Source organism: Nannobrachium achirus, assembly GCF_963921795.1.
Source record: "Nannobrachium achirus genome assembly, chromosome: 6".
Classification (NCBI taxonomy): Eukaryota; Metazoa; Chordata; class Actinopteri; order Myctophiformes; family Myctophidae; genus Nannobrachium; species Nannobrachium achirus.
Genome location: NC_137815.1, coordinates 27,490,871 through 27,508,609, shown reverse-complemented (window position 1 = coordinate 27,508,609; position 17,739 = coordinate 27,490,871). Strand labels below are relative to the sequence as shown.

The 17,739-nt window shown below is 42.5% G+C and overlaps 1 protein-coding gene across 1 annotated transcript in view; it reads right to left on the bottom strand.

The window, feature by feature from the left end:
* The window catches only part of slc38a3b (solute carrier family 38 member 3b), a 60,831-nt gene that overhangs the window by 18,611 nt on the left and 24,481 nt on the right, over nucleotides 1-17,739 (bottom strand). Inside the window, exon 8 of the mRNA XM_080727473.1 lies at nucleotides 15,135-15,213. Coding sequence (XP_080583599.1) covers nucleotides 15,135-15,213 — 79 coding nt within the window. The remainder of the gene's footprint in view (nucleotides 1-15,134; nucleotides 15,214-17,739) is intronic.

Below are 17,739 nucleotides of genomic sequence, written 5' to 3'. Positions count from 1 at the left end.
AAACATCAAAGAGAAGGGCAGCTTTCGGGCCAGTAAAGGAATTCCTACGTTCCATCACCGCGGAAGGGGTTAAATACGGAATAAGGCACCCGAGCAAATTCTGGATAACCGTGGATGAGGCGACTTCTACTTTCAACTCACCCAAGGAAGCTCTGGCCTTTTGCAAGGATAAGTTCAAGACTCCAGGTGCTGCGGACGAGACTCTAGCTACGCAGGATGATGAGACGACAGTTACAGAGAACTAACTTTTACCAGGGACACTTTTGCTTTCGTGATCGCGTGCTTTCAAACACATTCTGCCGATGTGATATCCTTTTGCCTTTAATGGACTGTTGGTAAGCTGGCTGGGACTTTGGAGATGACTTTTACGCAGCGTCTTTCTTTCCTCACTCTCTCCTCCTCCTCCTCCCCAAAGGGTGAGTTGTTAATGTAAGCCTACTTATTGTTTTGGACTCATCATCTGACTTGACGTTGTGTTTTCAAGTGTTTCGTTTCATAATACCTATTTTATTTGTTTTATTTTTTAACAAGATCTGTAAGCAGATGGGTGTTACTCGTTTTAATTTAGGTTACCGCAAGGAGAGAGGATTTAGGGCTGCTAAAGCTATAAGCATAATTCACTGTCTTTTTTGTTTGAATATAATGGACATTGTTCTTGTTATTATTGTATTCCTTTTCTTTGCTCTTATTGAGCGTTGTGCTGCTTACTATATAGGTCTAGAGGGTTTTATCTCTCTCTGTTAGGCTTTGTCTAACGTGTTCCGTGTCGCGGTTCGGACGGAGCCTGCTCTCTCTATCGTCTTCCCTCTATGTCTCTCTATCTATCTCGGCTTTCCCTCTCTCTCTCTCTCTCTCTCTCTCTCTCTCTCTCTCTCTCTCTCTCTCTGGCTCTCTCTCTCGCTGTGTGTGTGTGTGTGTGTGTGTGTGTCTTTCTCTCTCTCTCTCTCTCTCTCTCTCTCTCTCTTTCTGTTAGGTAATGGCGGCTATGTTGGTTGTTAGTTTATGGTTCGTTTATGCCGCCTAAAACGCTACTTTTTCGGGTAGGAGGGCGAGACTGGGCTTTGGCCTTTGTATTGAGTAATGTAGCCTACTGTTTAAGGTGAAACAGATATAAATAATATGGTCTAAATTGTGAAGGCTCCGCGGTTCCAGAGACCACTCGCTCTCCCGCCCTTTCTCTATGTCTCTCTACCTATCTCTGCTTCTCCTCTCTCTCTCTCTCTCTCTCTCTCTCTCTCTCTCTCTCCCTGGCTCATTGACTCGTTCTTTTTTTTCCTTTTTTTTCTAATCTCAATAGCTGGCGGATGTACGATCTCGTGGCGCGTTGGCTCTACGTGCTTGTGGATCCGCTGTCTGGGGGGGGGGGGGGGGGGGGTAGTTATTTACCTACTTTACTTGTTAAAATGTTAATTTACTTGTTAAAATGTTAATTTCTTGATGGGGGGAGAGGGGAGCTCTGTATTGGGATATTTATTTTGTAGTCGTGATTGGGTAGGTTCACTGTTTGAAGTATGGTAGTTTACTGTTTAAGACGGAAACAGACTTAACTAATATGATTGACATTTATCTAAGTTTGCACTGGCCTTTTGGGCATGTACAGGGAGCTGTATATGGCGCAGTATGCATTATGTGTGCTGTGTTGTATATGGTTTCCTGATCATACATAACTGTGTTTTATGTAAATACTTATGTATACAGACTTTTCTTTTCTTTCCTTTTTTTCCCCCTTCTAATTAGTAATTGTGGTTTGTATGCATGGATGCATGGGGGGGCTGTATGTGGCGCAGTATGCATTAACACTGTGTGTGCTTTGCTGCATATGGCCCCCCGGATGTGCTTTTAATTTCTATTTCTAACTACATATGTAAGTGCATATATTTTTATATCATATACACTGATTTCCTTTTTTATTTATTTTTATTATTAATATTATATTAGTGCCTTGTCGTGGTGACAGCCTTATTTCCACTTATCTGTCACAAGTGTTTGGTTATTTGCATTAGCGTGGCTTATAGGGCTTTATCACATTCTAAGTGGGCCTAATGCTGGACTGATTATTATTATTACAGTTGTTATAGTCCCCTCAATTTTTTTTTTCCCCCTTTATTCTTTTCTTTTTTCTCTCCCCCTTCTTTACTAGAAATGTTAACATACCATTCTCATTTATTTAAGTGATATGAAGTGGGGAGATTGATCATAATTTGAGCTGATGGAATGTTTAAGAGCTATTCAGCCACAAGAAGGCACTTTTTTGTTGTTGTTGTTTTTACTTTGGTGATCTGTTATATATTTACATAACCACCAGAGGGCAATGTATGGTTACTTTTGGGCAGTTACTTGTTTGCACTCTCTGACAGAGTGAAATGAAGGTTGACTAATAGGTTGATGGGGTGGGGAACTGTTTTTGTGCACTCTGATGCTAATGGGGTTTTCCCCCTCAAGCTTCAATGTTATGTGTTTTTTTATGTTCGTTTGATGTTGCTTTTTCCTTTCTGTTCCTTTTGGGGTTGTTTTGTTTTTCTGTTGGGAAGGTTTGTTGTGAGGGACCAACTAGGAAATTCTAAAATGTTCTACTGTGCTTGCTGTGCGTATGGTTTGAACCACAATTATGACAGAATATAAATTTCTAAGTTTCAATGTAAGGGGAGCGAATATACCGCATAAGCGAACCAGCATTTTGGGGGTTTTGCGATCTAAATCAATTGACTTTGCATTTATACAGGAGTCTCATCTTTTAAAAGAGCATTCCAACCGATTGGCTAATAAACATTATCGTGTTTTAGCCTTTTCAGCTGCTTCTTCCAAAACCAAGGGAGTAGCCATATTGGCTAGACGTAACCTTAGGTTGGATTCTTTGGGTGATTGGTCTGACAGTGACGGGAGGATAGCTGTTGCTAAAATCCGCTTGGAGGGTAAAATGCTAGCACTAGTCTCTGTGTATGCTCCAAATGTTTTAGACAAAGAGTTTTACAAATTACTAACTAAAACCTTATTGGAACTGACGGATTTCAAAATCATTGTTGGTGCTGACTTCAATGCAACATGGCAACATAACCTAGATAGATCCACTGGGGTAGAAAGCAGAGAACAAGCACTAGCGTCTGCAGAACTACGTGCTTGGGCAAACTCAACTGGCTTACTCGACATCTGGCGTTTAATGAACCCAACGGTTAGAGATTTTTCTTTTCTGTCGGGTAGGCATGCTTCATTCTCTAGGATCGATTACGTTTTTGCCCCTGTTAGCTTGTTTCATAAAATTGCCAAGGTAGAGTTGCTCCCAATGTCACTCTCGGATCACAAGGCGGTGCTGTGTGTTGCTTCACTGAAACAGGTTATAGATAGAGCTCCTAGATGGCGGTTTAACACCACACTGCTGCGCGATGCGGCATTTGTAGCTCAGTTTCAAACTGGTTTGCGTGAATTTATAAATATCAATACAGGCTCAGTTGAGGATCCCAGAATTCTTTGGGATGCAATTAAAGGCTTTATCAGGAGTAATACAACCCTCTATGCGTCCACTCAGAGAAAATTAAGGACAGCCAAACTGGTGGAATTGGAATCTCGGTTTTCTACTTTGGATAATTCTCTCCAAAATAACTTTGATGTTAGTACAGCAACTCAGAGGGAGCTAGTTAAGAAAGAAATTAACTCCATTCTCAAGCGCCGCTCAGAATTTCAAATGAAACGCACAAGGCAAAACTACTATTTTAATAGTGCAAGACCCAGTCACTTACTGGCTTTACGTCTTAGATCCAATGAGCATTTTGCTGATATTGTTAGTGTCAAATCAACAACGGGAGCCATGGTTACAGAACCCAAAGAGGTCAATGCCACGTTTCGTGTTTTTTATGATGAGCTCTACACCTCCGAGGTCATTCACGATGATGCAGTATGCAATAATTTTTTATCCAACATACAGTTACCAACCCTTAGCGAGGCGGATGCGGAAGCCTTAGATAGACCGCTCCATCTGGCGGAATTACAGGAAGCTGTGCTCGCAATGCGTAGGGGCAAGTCGCCTGGTTTGGATGGGATACCCCCTGAACTTTATGCCATCTTTTGGGAAGATCTAGGTCAGCTGATGCTAGACATGTTTCGATATGCAATTGAAAGTGGCTCTTTCTCCAGGGATGTGAATGTAGCTATTATATCATTATTGTTGAAGAAGAACAAGGATCCCACAGATTGCGCAAGCTATAGACCGCTTTCACTTTTGAATTCTGATCTAAAAGTTTTTGCTAAGGTGCTTGCGCGTCGCTTGCAGGGTTTTATGACCACCTTAGTACACTGTGATCAGACAGGTTTCATAGGAACTAGACTAGCCTCTGATAATGCTAGACGACTATTGCATATCATCGATAGGGCTAAGGAGCTGAGGACCCCCGCCGCAGTGTTGTCGCTCGATGCGTTGAAGGCATTTGATCGTCTGGAATGGTCTTACCTGTGGGCTGTACTAGATAAAATGGGATTTGGTGCTTCATTCATACATTTTGTTAAAGTACTTTATTCTAATCCGTCAGCGATGGTCCTAACCGGTAAGATCTGTTCGCCGCTATTCACGATTGGCAGATCTTCGAGGCAGGGTTGTCCCCTTAGTCCTCTCCTTTTCGCACTTTCACTCGAACCCTTGGCTCAGACAGTGCGTCAGTCTGCAGATATTACTCCTGTTTCGATTAACAACACACAGCATCGCATTTCCCTATATGCTGACGATATTCTACTGTTCATTGAGAATGCACCACAGTCAATTACTCATGTCCTTCAAATCTTTGATCAGTTCAGTTCCATTTCCGGCTACAAAATTAATTGGACGAAGTCAGCCCTTCTACCTCTAAATGATCAGATGAGATCTGCTATCCTGCCGCCCATAATCCCAGTAGTAAGCCAATTCAAATATCTTGGCATAGATATTTTCCCCTCTCTTCAGGCTATTGTTAAGAACAACTATGGTGACACTCTAAATAAGATTTGTCTTGATTTAGATAGATGGTCATCTTTGCCCAACTCTCTCCAAGCTCGAGTTTCAATCATAAAGATGAATGTTCTTCCTAGGGTTAACTTTGTAAGCTCTATGCTCCCTTTGCCACCACCGCCGCAATACTGGAATAAGCTTCACTCTTCGATATCTAAGTTTGTGTGGAAAGGGAAACGCCCTCGTCTTAAACTTTCTCTATTACAGCGTGCTAGAGATGATGGCGGCCTTTCATTGCCCAACTTTAAATTTTATTATTGGGCCTTCACGCTCCGCCCCCTTTTAAACTGGTTTAACCCAGCAAATAAGGTTTCTTGGAGAGAGCTTGAGGAGAGTTTAGTGCAGCCTGTTGAATTGAGAGATCTTATCTATTCAAACATAACTACACATCAATGCAAAGTTCGCTTTGGACCTATCATTTCTCATTTAGTGGCAGTATGGAGAGCAGCTGAAAAGATGTGTAAGATTGATTGTAAATGGAACTTATTTTCCCCAGTGTTCAATAATCAAAGACTTTTAATCGAGGATCGCCCCATTCGCTTTCCAAGGTGGAGGGCTAAGGGGATTCGTACATTAGGGGACTTATTTGATAGAAATGGTTTACGACCTTTTCGAGATTTGTGTGACATCTTCAATCTGCCTGGAAATACCCTTTTTTTCTACTTCCAACTGAGATTGTCCATGAGGACCTATGGGGTCCCATGGCAAGCTCCCCTTAGATTGCACCCCTTCCATGAGTTTATCTGTGATGGTAACAGAACAAGAGGTTTGGTTTCCACCCTCTATGGTTTTTTATTAGACTGTAGTTATGGGCCCCTATCTGTTGATACTGTTTGGAGGAATGATGTACCAAATTTGGACCCTGACTTTTGTTGGGACACAGTGTGGTCTAACATTAGGCTATCTTCTAGAAATCCAGACCATCAACAAATTCATTTAAATTTTGTTCATCGGACTTATTTAACTCCCCGCAGACTATGTGCTATGAGGATTTTGAATAATCCCAACTGCACTCTCTGTGCCTCAAATAGTATTGGTACCTTCCTTCACATGGTTTGGGAATGCCCAAATGTGTCGTCATTCTGGAATATGGTTGCCTCAAAACTTTCAACTATTTTTAGTATTAATATCATATCTTCTCCTTCTTTATTTTTATTAAATGACGTCTCACAGTTGCAACTAAACAATATACGCAAGCGCATCTTCTTTGCTGGATTAACGGCGGCGAAGAAGATGGTAGCTACGCGGTGGAAACCTCCTCATACGTTAACGTTTCGCCAGTGGGCCTTAACCTTTCTAGATATAGTATATTTAGAGCAGTCGATAGCAAGGTTACACGGAGCAAAAGAAGAAAACATTAATATGTGGTCGGACATTGCAGATAAGCTTAAGGCTATGATTCAAGAAATCACTATATAGTGGTAACAGCCTAGCACAGGCATGCACTATTGTACATTCCGTGTTGGTCCGGGGAAAGGGGGTGGGTGGGTTTTCTTTTCCTTTTCTGGTTTTGCTATTGTTTGTGTTTGTCTGTTAATTGCATTTTTCTTTTGATTAATGTTTTACTTTTTCTTGTTCTATTCATATGTATGTCTCTAATTTTATGTTATGGAAAATAAAAATAATTGATAACAAAAAAAAACATGACCGCCTCGCTACTGGAGCCATTGATCCACTTGACCTGAGCAGGGCTCAAGTGCACTGGGGGATGTGGGGGGGTGGATGGGGTGCAGAGGGCATGTCCCTTGACAGCAGAGGAAGTCCCATGTCCTTTGTAGGAGCCATTGGTCAGATGGTCAAGATGATCGGTTTTCATTAGGGCCATGGTGGAAGGTAACTAAGTATATTTACTTGAAGAGATATTTCACTTTCACTTTTTTTTTTTTTTTTGCTCATTTTCTTTTTCCACTCAGGATTTTGTGAATACCCCAGACGGTTTTTAAGTTGCTCGATTTAGTATTTAGATATTTGATATTCATTTTTTTTTCTACATTTTTATCCCACTTTCTCACCCAGTGCCAACTACCTAACCTGTAGTCCTGGTTTCCGCTCTCCCCCTGCCGCGCCAGGGGAATTGGGGGAGCACCTGGCTGGCTAGGGGGAGGTAGTATAGAAACCAGGACTACTGCATGTTTTTGTGAGGGCATATACCCTAGGAGACACGGGGAGAACATGCAAACTCCACACAGAAAGGCCCTATCGCCAACCCCACCTAGGGTGTGGGCGCTGATGACGCGGAGGGAGGAACACGCCCCAGCGCCCACAGCGTCCCCCGGAGGGAATCGAACCCAGGACCTTCTAGCTGTGAGGCAAAGCGCTAATCACTGCCCCAGATATTTGATGTTCATTTTAGCAGACATGCCCCCCTTAAAAACTGTCCAGGGTGCTCCCAAAATGTGAAATATCCCTTTAAGTACTGTTCTTAAAAGACCACGTACGTCAACCATTTTCAACCTATATTCATGTCCTCACTACTGCACAATATAATGTGGCACCAATTTTTGGCTACTCGCTCTGTCGGTAATTACAAAGTTGATCCCAATAAATCTAAATATAAAAATATTAATAGCAATAGGGGATTATCCCATATTCCAGTGTCCCACCTGACACTGGGAGGTCATGAAGGGTTCAATCCCCGGCCAAGTCATACCAAACATCACCATGTTTGACGATCACTGTCAGTTGACATGACACATGAGAGCATTTGCATTTCATTTTGGTGGAGCAAAAAACAAACAAGAGACATTTGTATCAAACAGGTGTGAATGGCTAATCCAAGGAATCCAGAGGGGGAAATAACACGGTCTATGGTTCAAGAGTTATATCGTCACCATGAGGCCGATTATAAAAAAGTTGGGATAGAGGTTCTTCCTTGGCCTAGTGTGTGTGTCTGCAAAGTTTCATGCCAATCACTATAGCAGTGCCCGAAGTTAGCTTCTCACAGACAGACAGATTCACAGACAGACCACATTCTGGCCTGGTGGAGATAGAAAATGGTACCCAATGCAATAGTGTCATGTCCAGGGGGTGTCCTTGTACATCAAGGTTCCTCAATAGGCGGCCCGCGGGCCATTTGCAGCCCACAGGGGACTACTGTCTGGCCCACACCAACCCCAGTAATAATGGTGGTATAAGAGCAGCAAAAACACTAGAAGCAGTGCTCTTCCGAGCACAGGTCTCCACCAGGCCGTGCATCCTGGTGGTGCTACTGTATAATAGGCCAATGTAAAAAGGGTGGCATATGTTCTTCACCTTAGAGACCTTTCATGGCAATCGGACGCTGCATGCATGATTTGAAGCATTGTGTTCCAAAAAATGTATTTTGCTAAAGTCTACCTGCTGGTGGCGCTATAACAGGCCAATGTGAAAAGGGTAGCATTTGTTTCTTGACATAGTGGGAATATGTGTGGCAAATTTCACGGTAATTGCAAGCTGCGTTGATGATTTGAGGCATTTTGTTCAAAAACTGAGTAATCCTGCAAACTTTGGAAGCTAATATTAGCCAATCAGGATGGAATATGAAATATCAGAAGGATCAGACTTGATCACATGACTATAGAGATACTGTGTACTGATTTGTGTTATTTTTGGAGAAAATCTGAAGGAGTAATATCCAAAAATGTGTTTTACATAAGTCGGCCCAAAGGTGGCGCTATAAAAGGCTGATGTGAAAAATGCAGGGCAATGGTTTATCCTTGGCCTCTAGGGAGTGCGCTTACAAAGTTTGAAACTGATCGGTGGAGTTATAGGTAAAACCACAAATCGGCCTGTTATAGCGCCACCATGAGGCTGATTTAAAAAATTTGAAGTGGCATTTCTTCCTCGACCTAGTGGGAACGTGTGTGCGCGATTTCATGATAATTGCACTTTGCGTTTGGAATTTGAGGCATTTTGTTCAAAATGGCTCAATCCTACAAACTTTGGAAGCCAATCTTAGCCGATCAGGATGGAATATGCAAAATCGGACACATCCGTGTCGATCACATGACTGTCGAGATAATGCCTACCGATTTGTAGGATTTTTGGACGAAATCTGTAAGAGTAGTGCACAGAAATGTGTTTTGCGGACATCGGCCACTAGGTGGCGCTAGAAAAGGCCCATTTGAAAAATTTAGGGCAGAGGTTCTAGAATGGCATCCAGGGAATGTGTGTGCTCACTTTGGCAGCGACCGGGCCAACGGCGACTGAGATTAGGTGCACACAAACTGCGAGGACACACGGACGCACGCACGCACGCACGGACGGACGGACGGACACACGGACGGACGGACACACGGACGGACGAAGGGGAAAACATACTCTCCCCCATGCCTTCGGCTGGTGGAGACAACTAGTATATCGTCGTTGTCGGGTGGAAATCTCGTATCTCCAAATTTGTACGTTCTTTCGCAAATCATACAAGGCCGTCGCATAAAAGTAGTGAAAACAGCAGATCTACAAGCACACAACGCCTCGCATCGCGAGGCGTTGTGTGCTTGTAGATCGGCTGTTTTCACTAGTTTAAATCATTTTTAAAATGATAAATGCAAAACAAACGGTTTTGGACATACAAGATTTTCACCCGACAACTACGATATCTGAACTGTCGCTGGAGTAGCAGCATAGGCGATTTTAAGGGGTGTCCTAGGGTGCACGTGCACCCCCTGGCCGCCAGGCGGCCATTTTGATTTTTTTGATCATAATAAACACGCAATATGATTAAGAAGAAGAACATCTCAAATTCGCCTTTTTTGACCCTTTGAAGCACCCATAGCATGACTTCTAAACCAATCACAGCAAATGGGGGGCGGGAGGTAATAGGACTACTGGTTTCTCAACCAATCACAGTGACTGTCTGAACGTCTCTGACAGCACCGCTGAAAAACAAACGGCAGATGATGACACCTGCAGATTTATCTAAATAACAGAATTAAACAGTTGTTTCACAGTGGAATATGCTACCTGGGGTTAACTACAGACATCCATAGGACATGTGGATAGCTTTTACATTTACCATACGTGAACTAAAGTTTTCGGCGCTGCTCAAAGAGGCTGGATTACACGATGTGTTCTGTGCCTCCAAGGAATAACACTTTCTTCTGGGCACCTCAATATAACATTGGATATTTTCTTGTCATTTTCTTAAGGTAAGACATGGCTTTATTTAACTATCTGTTCACTGTGGAGTTAGCCAGCCTGTTTTCTTCTCCTCCGTGTGTGTGTGTGTGTGTGTGTGTGTGTGTGTGTGTGTGTGTGTGTGTGTGTGTGTGTGTGTGTGTGTGTGTGTGTGCGCGCGCGCGCGAGCGAGCGCGCATGCTTGCTTCACTTGCTTGTAAATATTGGTAGCTGCTGGTTATGGATCTTTGGTGGTGTGGTTGTGCCACACCACCAATGTAAATGACTGCTTGATTGCTTGATGAATGATGATTAACTTGATGTTTGGCTTTATATGTCCTGGCTGTGCTGCCTCTGTCTGCAAAATAAGTAAATAAATCCTATAGACATATGCTCATGGTGTCTAGAAAAAGAAGCACCTGTTTTACACTTTTTTTGTTTATATTGTGTTACATTTGGGTACAAAATTAACTGCAGAAATCCGCTAAAACAACATTACAAAACCGCTAAGCGCGCGCGCGAGCGTCGTGCACGCGCGCTGCGCGCGCGTGCATGGGGTAATAGAGGTCGTGCACCCCCTGCTGGAAGAGGCTAGAATCGCCTATGAGTAGCAGGAACACCACCGTCGTCCCCTGCAAGTGGCCCTCGGCTTGGTACCCTAGACATGATTCTGCCCTTGGGGAAAACTAATTGGGGAACCCTGTTGTACACCATGTGCCATACCAGCGTCATGTCCACGAGGTGAACTTGTACATCAAGCTGCCTCACACTAAGGAAACAGGAGATAGGCTTCTGACCTATGGGCCACATGGCCTGTGAACTACTGGTTCCCGTGGCTACATACTTATTTACAATAAACACTGTTTGCCATACCTGATAGATAACACTGAAATGACACTCATCTCACTGCAGCTGTCATGCATCCTCGTGCATTTACCACGCAAAGATGTGTCACTAGACACACTGACGTTCAAATCATTTGTGTTTTGTTGCGATACTTAACCACTTAACCCAGTTGACCCAGGTCCCCTGAGGGATCTATACTTTAATGTAGGTCTAAATCATAAAAATAAATTGTTGCCTAAATCTCATTCTCGCCGAAAAGAGCCAAACCGCAAGCTCACAAAGACCTTGCGTTGAGACACGTGGAGCATGTAGATCTGCTATTTTAGCTGAATGTTCATCCCGAATCGGGACAGTAGGGTTCAACTGATTCAAACAAACCAGTGTAATATGTTCCTTACTTTCCGCCCCAAATAAGCATGAAGTTTAAAATAGGGTTACAGTAAGTAAGACAAATCGATTTAGTTGATTATACATACATATCGTCGTTGTCGGGTGGAAACCTTGTATCTCCAAGTTTCAAATTTGTATGTTTCTTTCGCAAAGTATAGCCCTACTTCATCATACAAGGCCGTCGCACAAAAGCAGTGAAAACAGCAGATCTACAAGCACACAACGCCTCGCGGTGCGAGGCGTTGTGTGCTTGTAGATCTGCTGTTTTCACTAGTTTAAATCATTTTTAAAATGGTAAATGCAAAACGAACGGTTTTGGACATACAAGGTTTTCACCCGACAACGACGATATACATATTTTCTGAGAAGAATAGAACATAACCAATAGTTGCAGCCCTACAGGCCTGTAATGGCTATAAGACCCCACCATGCTTGACATGAGCCCACGTCCCCTCCTCCCCCTCACGGTCCAGAGTGAGAGGTCTAATCTATCTGCCATCCACACCACCATCACAGACTATTTAAAGGACATAAACACAGTTGTCTCCTCCTGTTCTGGAACTCTGACGCCACAGAGGGGTCGGAAACCCCGGAGGCATTTTTTACTTACTCTGTTATGTAATTTTTTTGAATATGTTAAATACAATACAACGTGTACAACTGGAGTGGTTGTATTTGGTGTCCCTGTTCTAATGGCATTTTTGACAGGTTCTATTAGCTCGGTGGTAAAAATGTTAGCACTTGTGTAGGAGACCGGTGTTCAAATCCAAGGCTGAGCAGGAAAGTTACATACAGATTTAAGTGAAAATAGCAACATGCATAGCAGTGCATGTAGAAATGCACTGCTACAAGTAAAATCCCTAGGTATTTAACTTTGACAAGACGAAAAGTACAAATATATTGGCATCAAATGTACCTTAAGCAGCAACAGTAACTGGAAACAGTAAAAGTAGCCATTATCCTTATGCAGAATGTCCATTTCAGAATCATATATATCATGTTATTGAACTTTAATTATCATTAACCACTTAAGCCCTCTTTTATATTAAATATTATTATAATCAATAATCTATTAATCTACCGGTATATCAATATTAATAGAATGTGTAAAGTATCTAGTAACTAAAACAGTCAAATAAATGTGTCCCAATCTCACTGAGAGCCAGTCATCTCGGAAAGTACAGCTTTAGACAGGGACTGAAAATACCTTTTTTTTTTTTTTTCTCTCACTAAAATGTGATGTCAGGCTACATTTCACTTAAACGCCAGAGCTTAACTCTGCATGTAAATAAGACTTTTTTTAATTAATGTGAGAGATCGTCAGGTCATTTGCAGGTTAGAAATTTATTTAGAACTTGAATATCTCATCAGCATGGCATCATTCTATAAGCCATATCTTCAAAACTGTTGGGTCAATCTCCACAACCAATATATCATTTTGTAGCTATGATCCCCAGCTTTCAAATGAAATGAAAACATGAAAATGAATAAAAATCCAATGACTGGCTCCCAGCCAAATTGGGACACAAATGTAGTGGAGTAAAAAAGTACTCTGAGATGTTAGTAGTAGAAGTATGAAGTCTTGAATAGACATTACCTCAACTAAAGTAAAAGTACCTCCAAATTGTACCTATACTTGTGTACTTGAGTAAAGGTACTTAGTTAATTTCCACCCGTGGTGGCTGGCTTCTGTAGAACAGTGTGTCTGTGACCACGTCACCAGGCTACAGGCTGTTATACTTGACCTCTGAGGTTGGCGCCCGCATCTCATCAGCTGCTGCTGTCATTTAAGCATACACACGTGTGTGTGTGTGTGTGTGTGTGTGTGTGTGTGTGTGTGTGTGTGTGTGTGTGTGTGTGTGTTGTGTGTGTGTGTGTGTGTGTGTGTGTGTGTGTGTGTGCGTGCGTGCATGCCCATAGCGTGTGTGCGTGTGTGTGTGAGAATGAGCCATGTGTGAGTTTGTCCGCTTAGCACCCTGCATAGTCAAAAACGAATGGCATGCCTTTAACTTAACCACAAATATACATTTCTTTCAGGACCTCTACTTTTTTTCAATAGCTACAGTGTGACAGAAAGACGCAGGAAAGGTCAGCAAACAGTCCAGCCGACCAGGAAGTCAAACGGGCGACACAAAAAAGGCATTTTGCGGCCACGTGGTATGCAATGCACCCTAACTATTCAGCCATCAGGCAGTGGTGGAAAAGGTACTCACATTTTGTGAGTACTACTGCAATGTAGATGCACTCTGTTACAAGTAAAAGTCCGGAATTCAAAATGTACTTAGGTAAAGGTATGAAAGTGTTGGCATCAAAATGTACTTAAAGTACCAAAAGTAAAAGTTCAAAATGTTTGAAAATAGCAGATCTACAAGCTCACGACACGTCGCGATGTGACACGTTGTGAGCTTGTAGATCGGCTATTTTCAAATAGACTAGGTATGAAATGGGGCTAAAGTGGTTTATGTATGTTCTATAATATTATCATTTATATCTGCAAAGTAACTAGTAACTAAAGTTTTCAAATAATTGTAGTGGAGTAAAAGTACAATATTTGGATCTGAGATGTAGTGGAGTAGAAGTAAAAGTATTGTAAATTGGAAGTACTCAAGTACAAGTACAAATACGTCAAAGTGTACATAAGTGCAGTACTTAAGTAAATGTACTTAGTTCATTAACACCACTGCCATCAGGTCACACCGACCTACAAGTGATTTGCTCTATCTAGTGTATAAGTGTTTCCTAAACGTTGCCAACATGCCTGGGTGGGTAGTACTGGGAGGGGGTTGGGTGGGGGGGCAATGCTGCCATATGAGCCTGCCAACTCCAGGCCCGAGGGCTTGTTTTTAGATTTGGCCAGGTGAGTTAGGCTGGATCCACGTCAGCCTTGCGCACCACCCCGGGCACATCATGGCTCTGACATCTACGGTTAAATCCAGAGTTATAGTTGTATGTCTTTGTGGAGTGGAACACATTCCCTGATACTTTCCAAAACCCCTCCTTTTCCTCAGCCAATAACCAGCCACCAACGTAGTCACACCCCCTAGCTTTGGATTCATGGGTGATGACAACAAGGTTTCCGCTAGGCATTTTTATGGTGGCCCAACGTGACTGACAAGATTGTATTTCTCCGGCCGAAATGTTACATTGTTCGGCCGTAATTGTGCGTGTTTGCAGATAAGCGCGTGTGCACCTAACCACTGATGGCGATCACCTCTGCGCAGTTTCTTTGCATCTCGTTCAACCTTTAGTAGCCTACATATTAGCTTCCTTTTTTTGTTGATGTCATGTTTACTGTTGCGTGATGCCAAGGAAGTGACTTGCGTGCAATGTTTCAATAACTTCTTCCATGATCACTTTGATCCGATCATATGCTAGATTTTGTTTGACAATTTGGATATTGAAAGGTCATGCTTAATGTGTTTTCATTCATATTTTTATCCTGAGCGATGCAAATAAATGATTTACTGATAAACCCTACTGCTCCCTATCGGAGCTGTGGTCAAAAAATTTAAAGTATCAATTATATCATCAGATTACAGTACGAAAACGGGTAGTAATTCTCCTTAAAAAAAGACCTGATATTATCATACCAAAATATAATCTCCACAATATCGATATCGAGGTATTCGGTCAAAAATATTGAGATATTTGATTATGTACATATCAACCCAGCCCTACCATCATATGACGGTGTCACGTGGCGACGGCAACCTATCTACAAACTTGTAGATCTGCTATTTTTTAACCAAAAGGGGGAAAATAATAATAATAATGCCCAATATAGGGAGAGCAGGTGTAGAGAGTGTTATTACAGTGGAAGGACAGTACTCACTCGCTGGGGTCCACCTTCAGGAAGGCTTGGATGACCAGTGGTAACTCTGACTTCACAATGTACAGGTAGCTGGACATGGCTGGAACAGAAAAAGCAGTGCATGTAAGCGTGTATCCAAACATACTCAAACACAGGTGACCATGCTGTCATGTTTACAGGGACCATTAGGGGAATGTGTGTGTGTGTGTGTGTGTGTGTGTGTGTGTGTGTGTGTGTGTGTGTGTGTGTGTGTGTGTGTGTGTGTGTGTGTGTGTGTGTGTGCGTGCGTGCGTGCGTGCGTGCGTGCGTGCGTGCATGCGTGCGTGCGTGTGTGTGTGTGCAAATCTGCAGCTAGAACTGCAGATTCACTCCCAGTTTTCCACCGTAATCTGAAGACTCGCCTCTTCAGACTCCACTTGACCTAAACATGCAGACTTATGCTATGGTTAAAATCCAATTTTGATGTACAGGTTCATTGCTTACCTGGTGTCCTATAGTTTCAATGTACAGATTTGTATTTTGATAGTATATTGTTTGAGACTGATGCTAGGTTCTTGTTTTACCTGATCGTAGAGGCACTACACTGTCGCTCCGCATTTGATGTATGTGTTAACCTTGCTTATTGGATAAGAACATCTGCTAAATGCCTAAATGGTCAAAAGTAAATTAAATTGTCCAAGTACACACAGTCATGCACGTCCAAAAGAGAATCTAAACAGGTGCAAGTAAATACATTTCCAGTAGGAATAGTGGCCAAGGCTCATGCAGGGCTTGTGTTGTGCCTCACACTGAGAGATGGCCTTCATTGTCACTGGGGGCAATGCCGCGAATACTACTCTATTATGTACTGCAGTGTACACAGTATTATTTATAACCATTTATTAAAACAAAATCATCTCGTAGGTAAGTGATATATACAACCCGACGGGGCAGGTCATAACTCACTGTATGAGATTATGTCCTGTGAAATCCATTCGTAATCATTAGCCTCCACTTAGCTGTTTGTGACCTCGCCATGGAAGAGGCTGAAAAGGCTAATAAAACGTAGTCGTTGCTGTCATGTGGAAAACTTGTATGTCCAAAACTTAAAAGTTACTTTTCAGGAAACAGAACCTGTGTTCCAAAGGATCCACTAAAACCCACTTAACCAAACTTTCTTTAACTTTCACAAAACTCAGAGAGATCTTGTAGATCTGTTATTTTTGCTACTTCTGCAAGACGCCCGCGTGCGATGAAGTAGGGCATTCATTATACAAAAAGAAATGTTGAATATGGAGATACAAGGTTTCTGGATGTCTGCAGATAGGTAAGGTAGGAGACATGTTGGGGCAGTGGTGGCCTAAAGGTCAGAGGAACGTTTGTAGCGGAAAGGTTCCTGGTTCGATCCCCCAGACTGGCAGGAACAATCAGGGTGGGGAAGTGAAAGACCACCACTCATTCCAAACCCCAACCGCACTGAAGTGTCCTTGAGCAATGCACTGAACCCCAAACTGCTCCAGTGGAACTGCTCAGAGGTCAACAGTATAACTAAGACTCACCCTTGTAGACAATATGCCTTCCGGTTGGTTCCAAGATATCTAGCGGAAGTGCTGCGGTTAACGGAAGTTACGTTAGGGGAAAACCGGGGAAGCCCACTTCTGGGGAAGCTCACATGGCGGAAGTTGAACGCTTTCTGCCTAATATTGTCACCAGGCTTTTCTCTTCGCAGATGAGTAAAGCCTGGCTACGCGAGGCTAACTAAGACTGTGGTTGTACCGGTCAGCTCCCAGGTTTTAATGTGTGCATGTGCTGCTGTCAAATAATTAGTAAAAATTGCAATATTTTCATATGAGATGTAGTGTGGGAGTAGAAGGATAAAGTATCAAGTAAGTAAAAGTACAGTGCCACAAAATCTTACTTAAATTCAGTACTTGAGCAAATGTCCTTAGTTACTTTCCACCACTGGCAGATGGTCTCAGTAAGACACCGCCTTCACACGTGTTGTTTTCACTGAGTGCCAGGAATTCTCACTAATGCCACACACTCCAAATCCTCAGTGTTGATGGAACTTTGAGAGGGTAAAAATGGACCCAAAAGCGTTGGTTTGGGTCCCACTGAGGCGGCTGCATCTTGCCCCACTTTACACTCTCAAATAGAAGGAAATGTGCTGCGTCCCCGAGCACACACTGACATCATGACGCAAGTGTTAGACGCAGTACAGGGAGTGTACTTTTTTTTTCTTCTTCTTCTTTTTTTTTTTGAATACAAGTTCAATAGCTCTATGTTTAAGAATAAAATAAGGTGGTGGCTCCTCCGAATAAATATGTTAATGTGCAAACTACGCAGTAGTAGCTACCGTACGTAGTAGTAGCTGGCTCTGCAGACTAATTTTATTCTTATATGTTAATCTTTTTGTACTGCACAAACATGGACGTGCATAACACTTCCTTTTCAGTCATTTCTAAGGTGTTTGTTCAGAGAGATTGAAAGAATTTGTAGCAAAAAAAGTAGCAAAAATAGCCGATCTACAAAGTGAAAACACAGCCTGAAAAGTAACAGTTTTGGACACATGAGGTTTCCACCCGACAGCAACGAATACCTTGTATTTATAGATTGTATGAGTTTCACTGCAAAGGAAGAACACCTG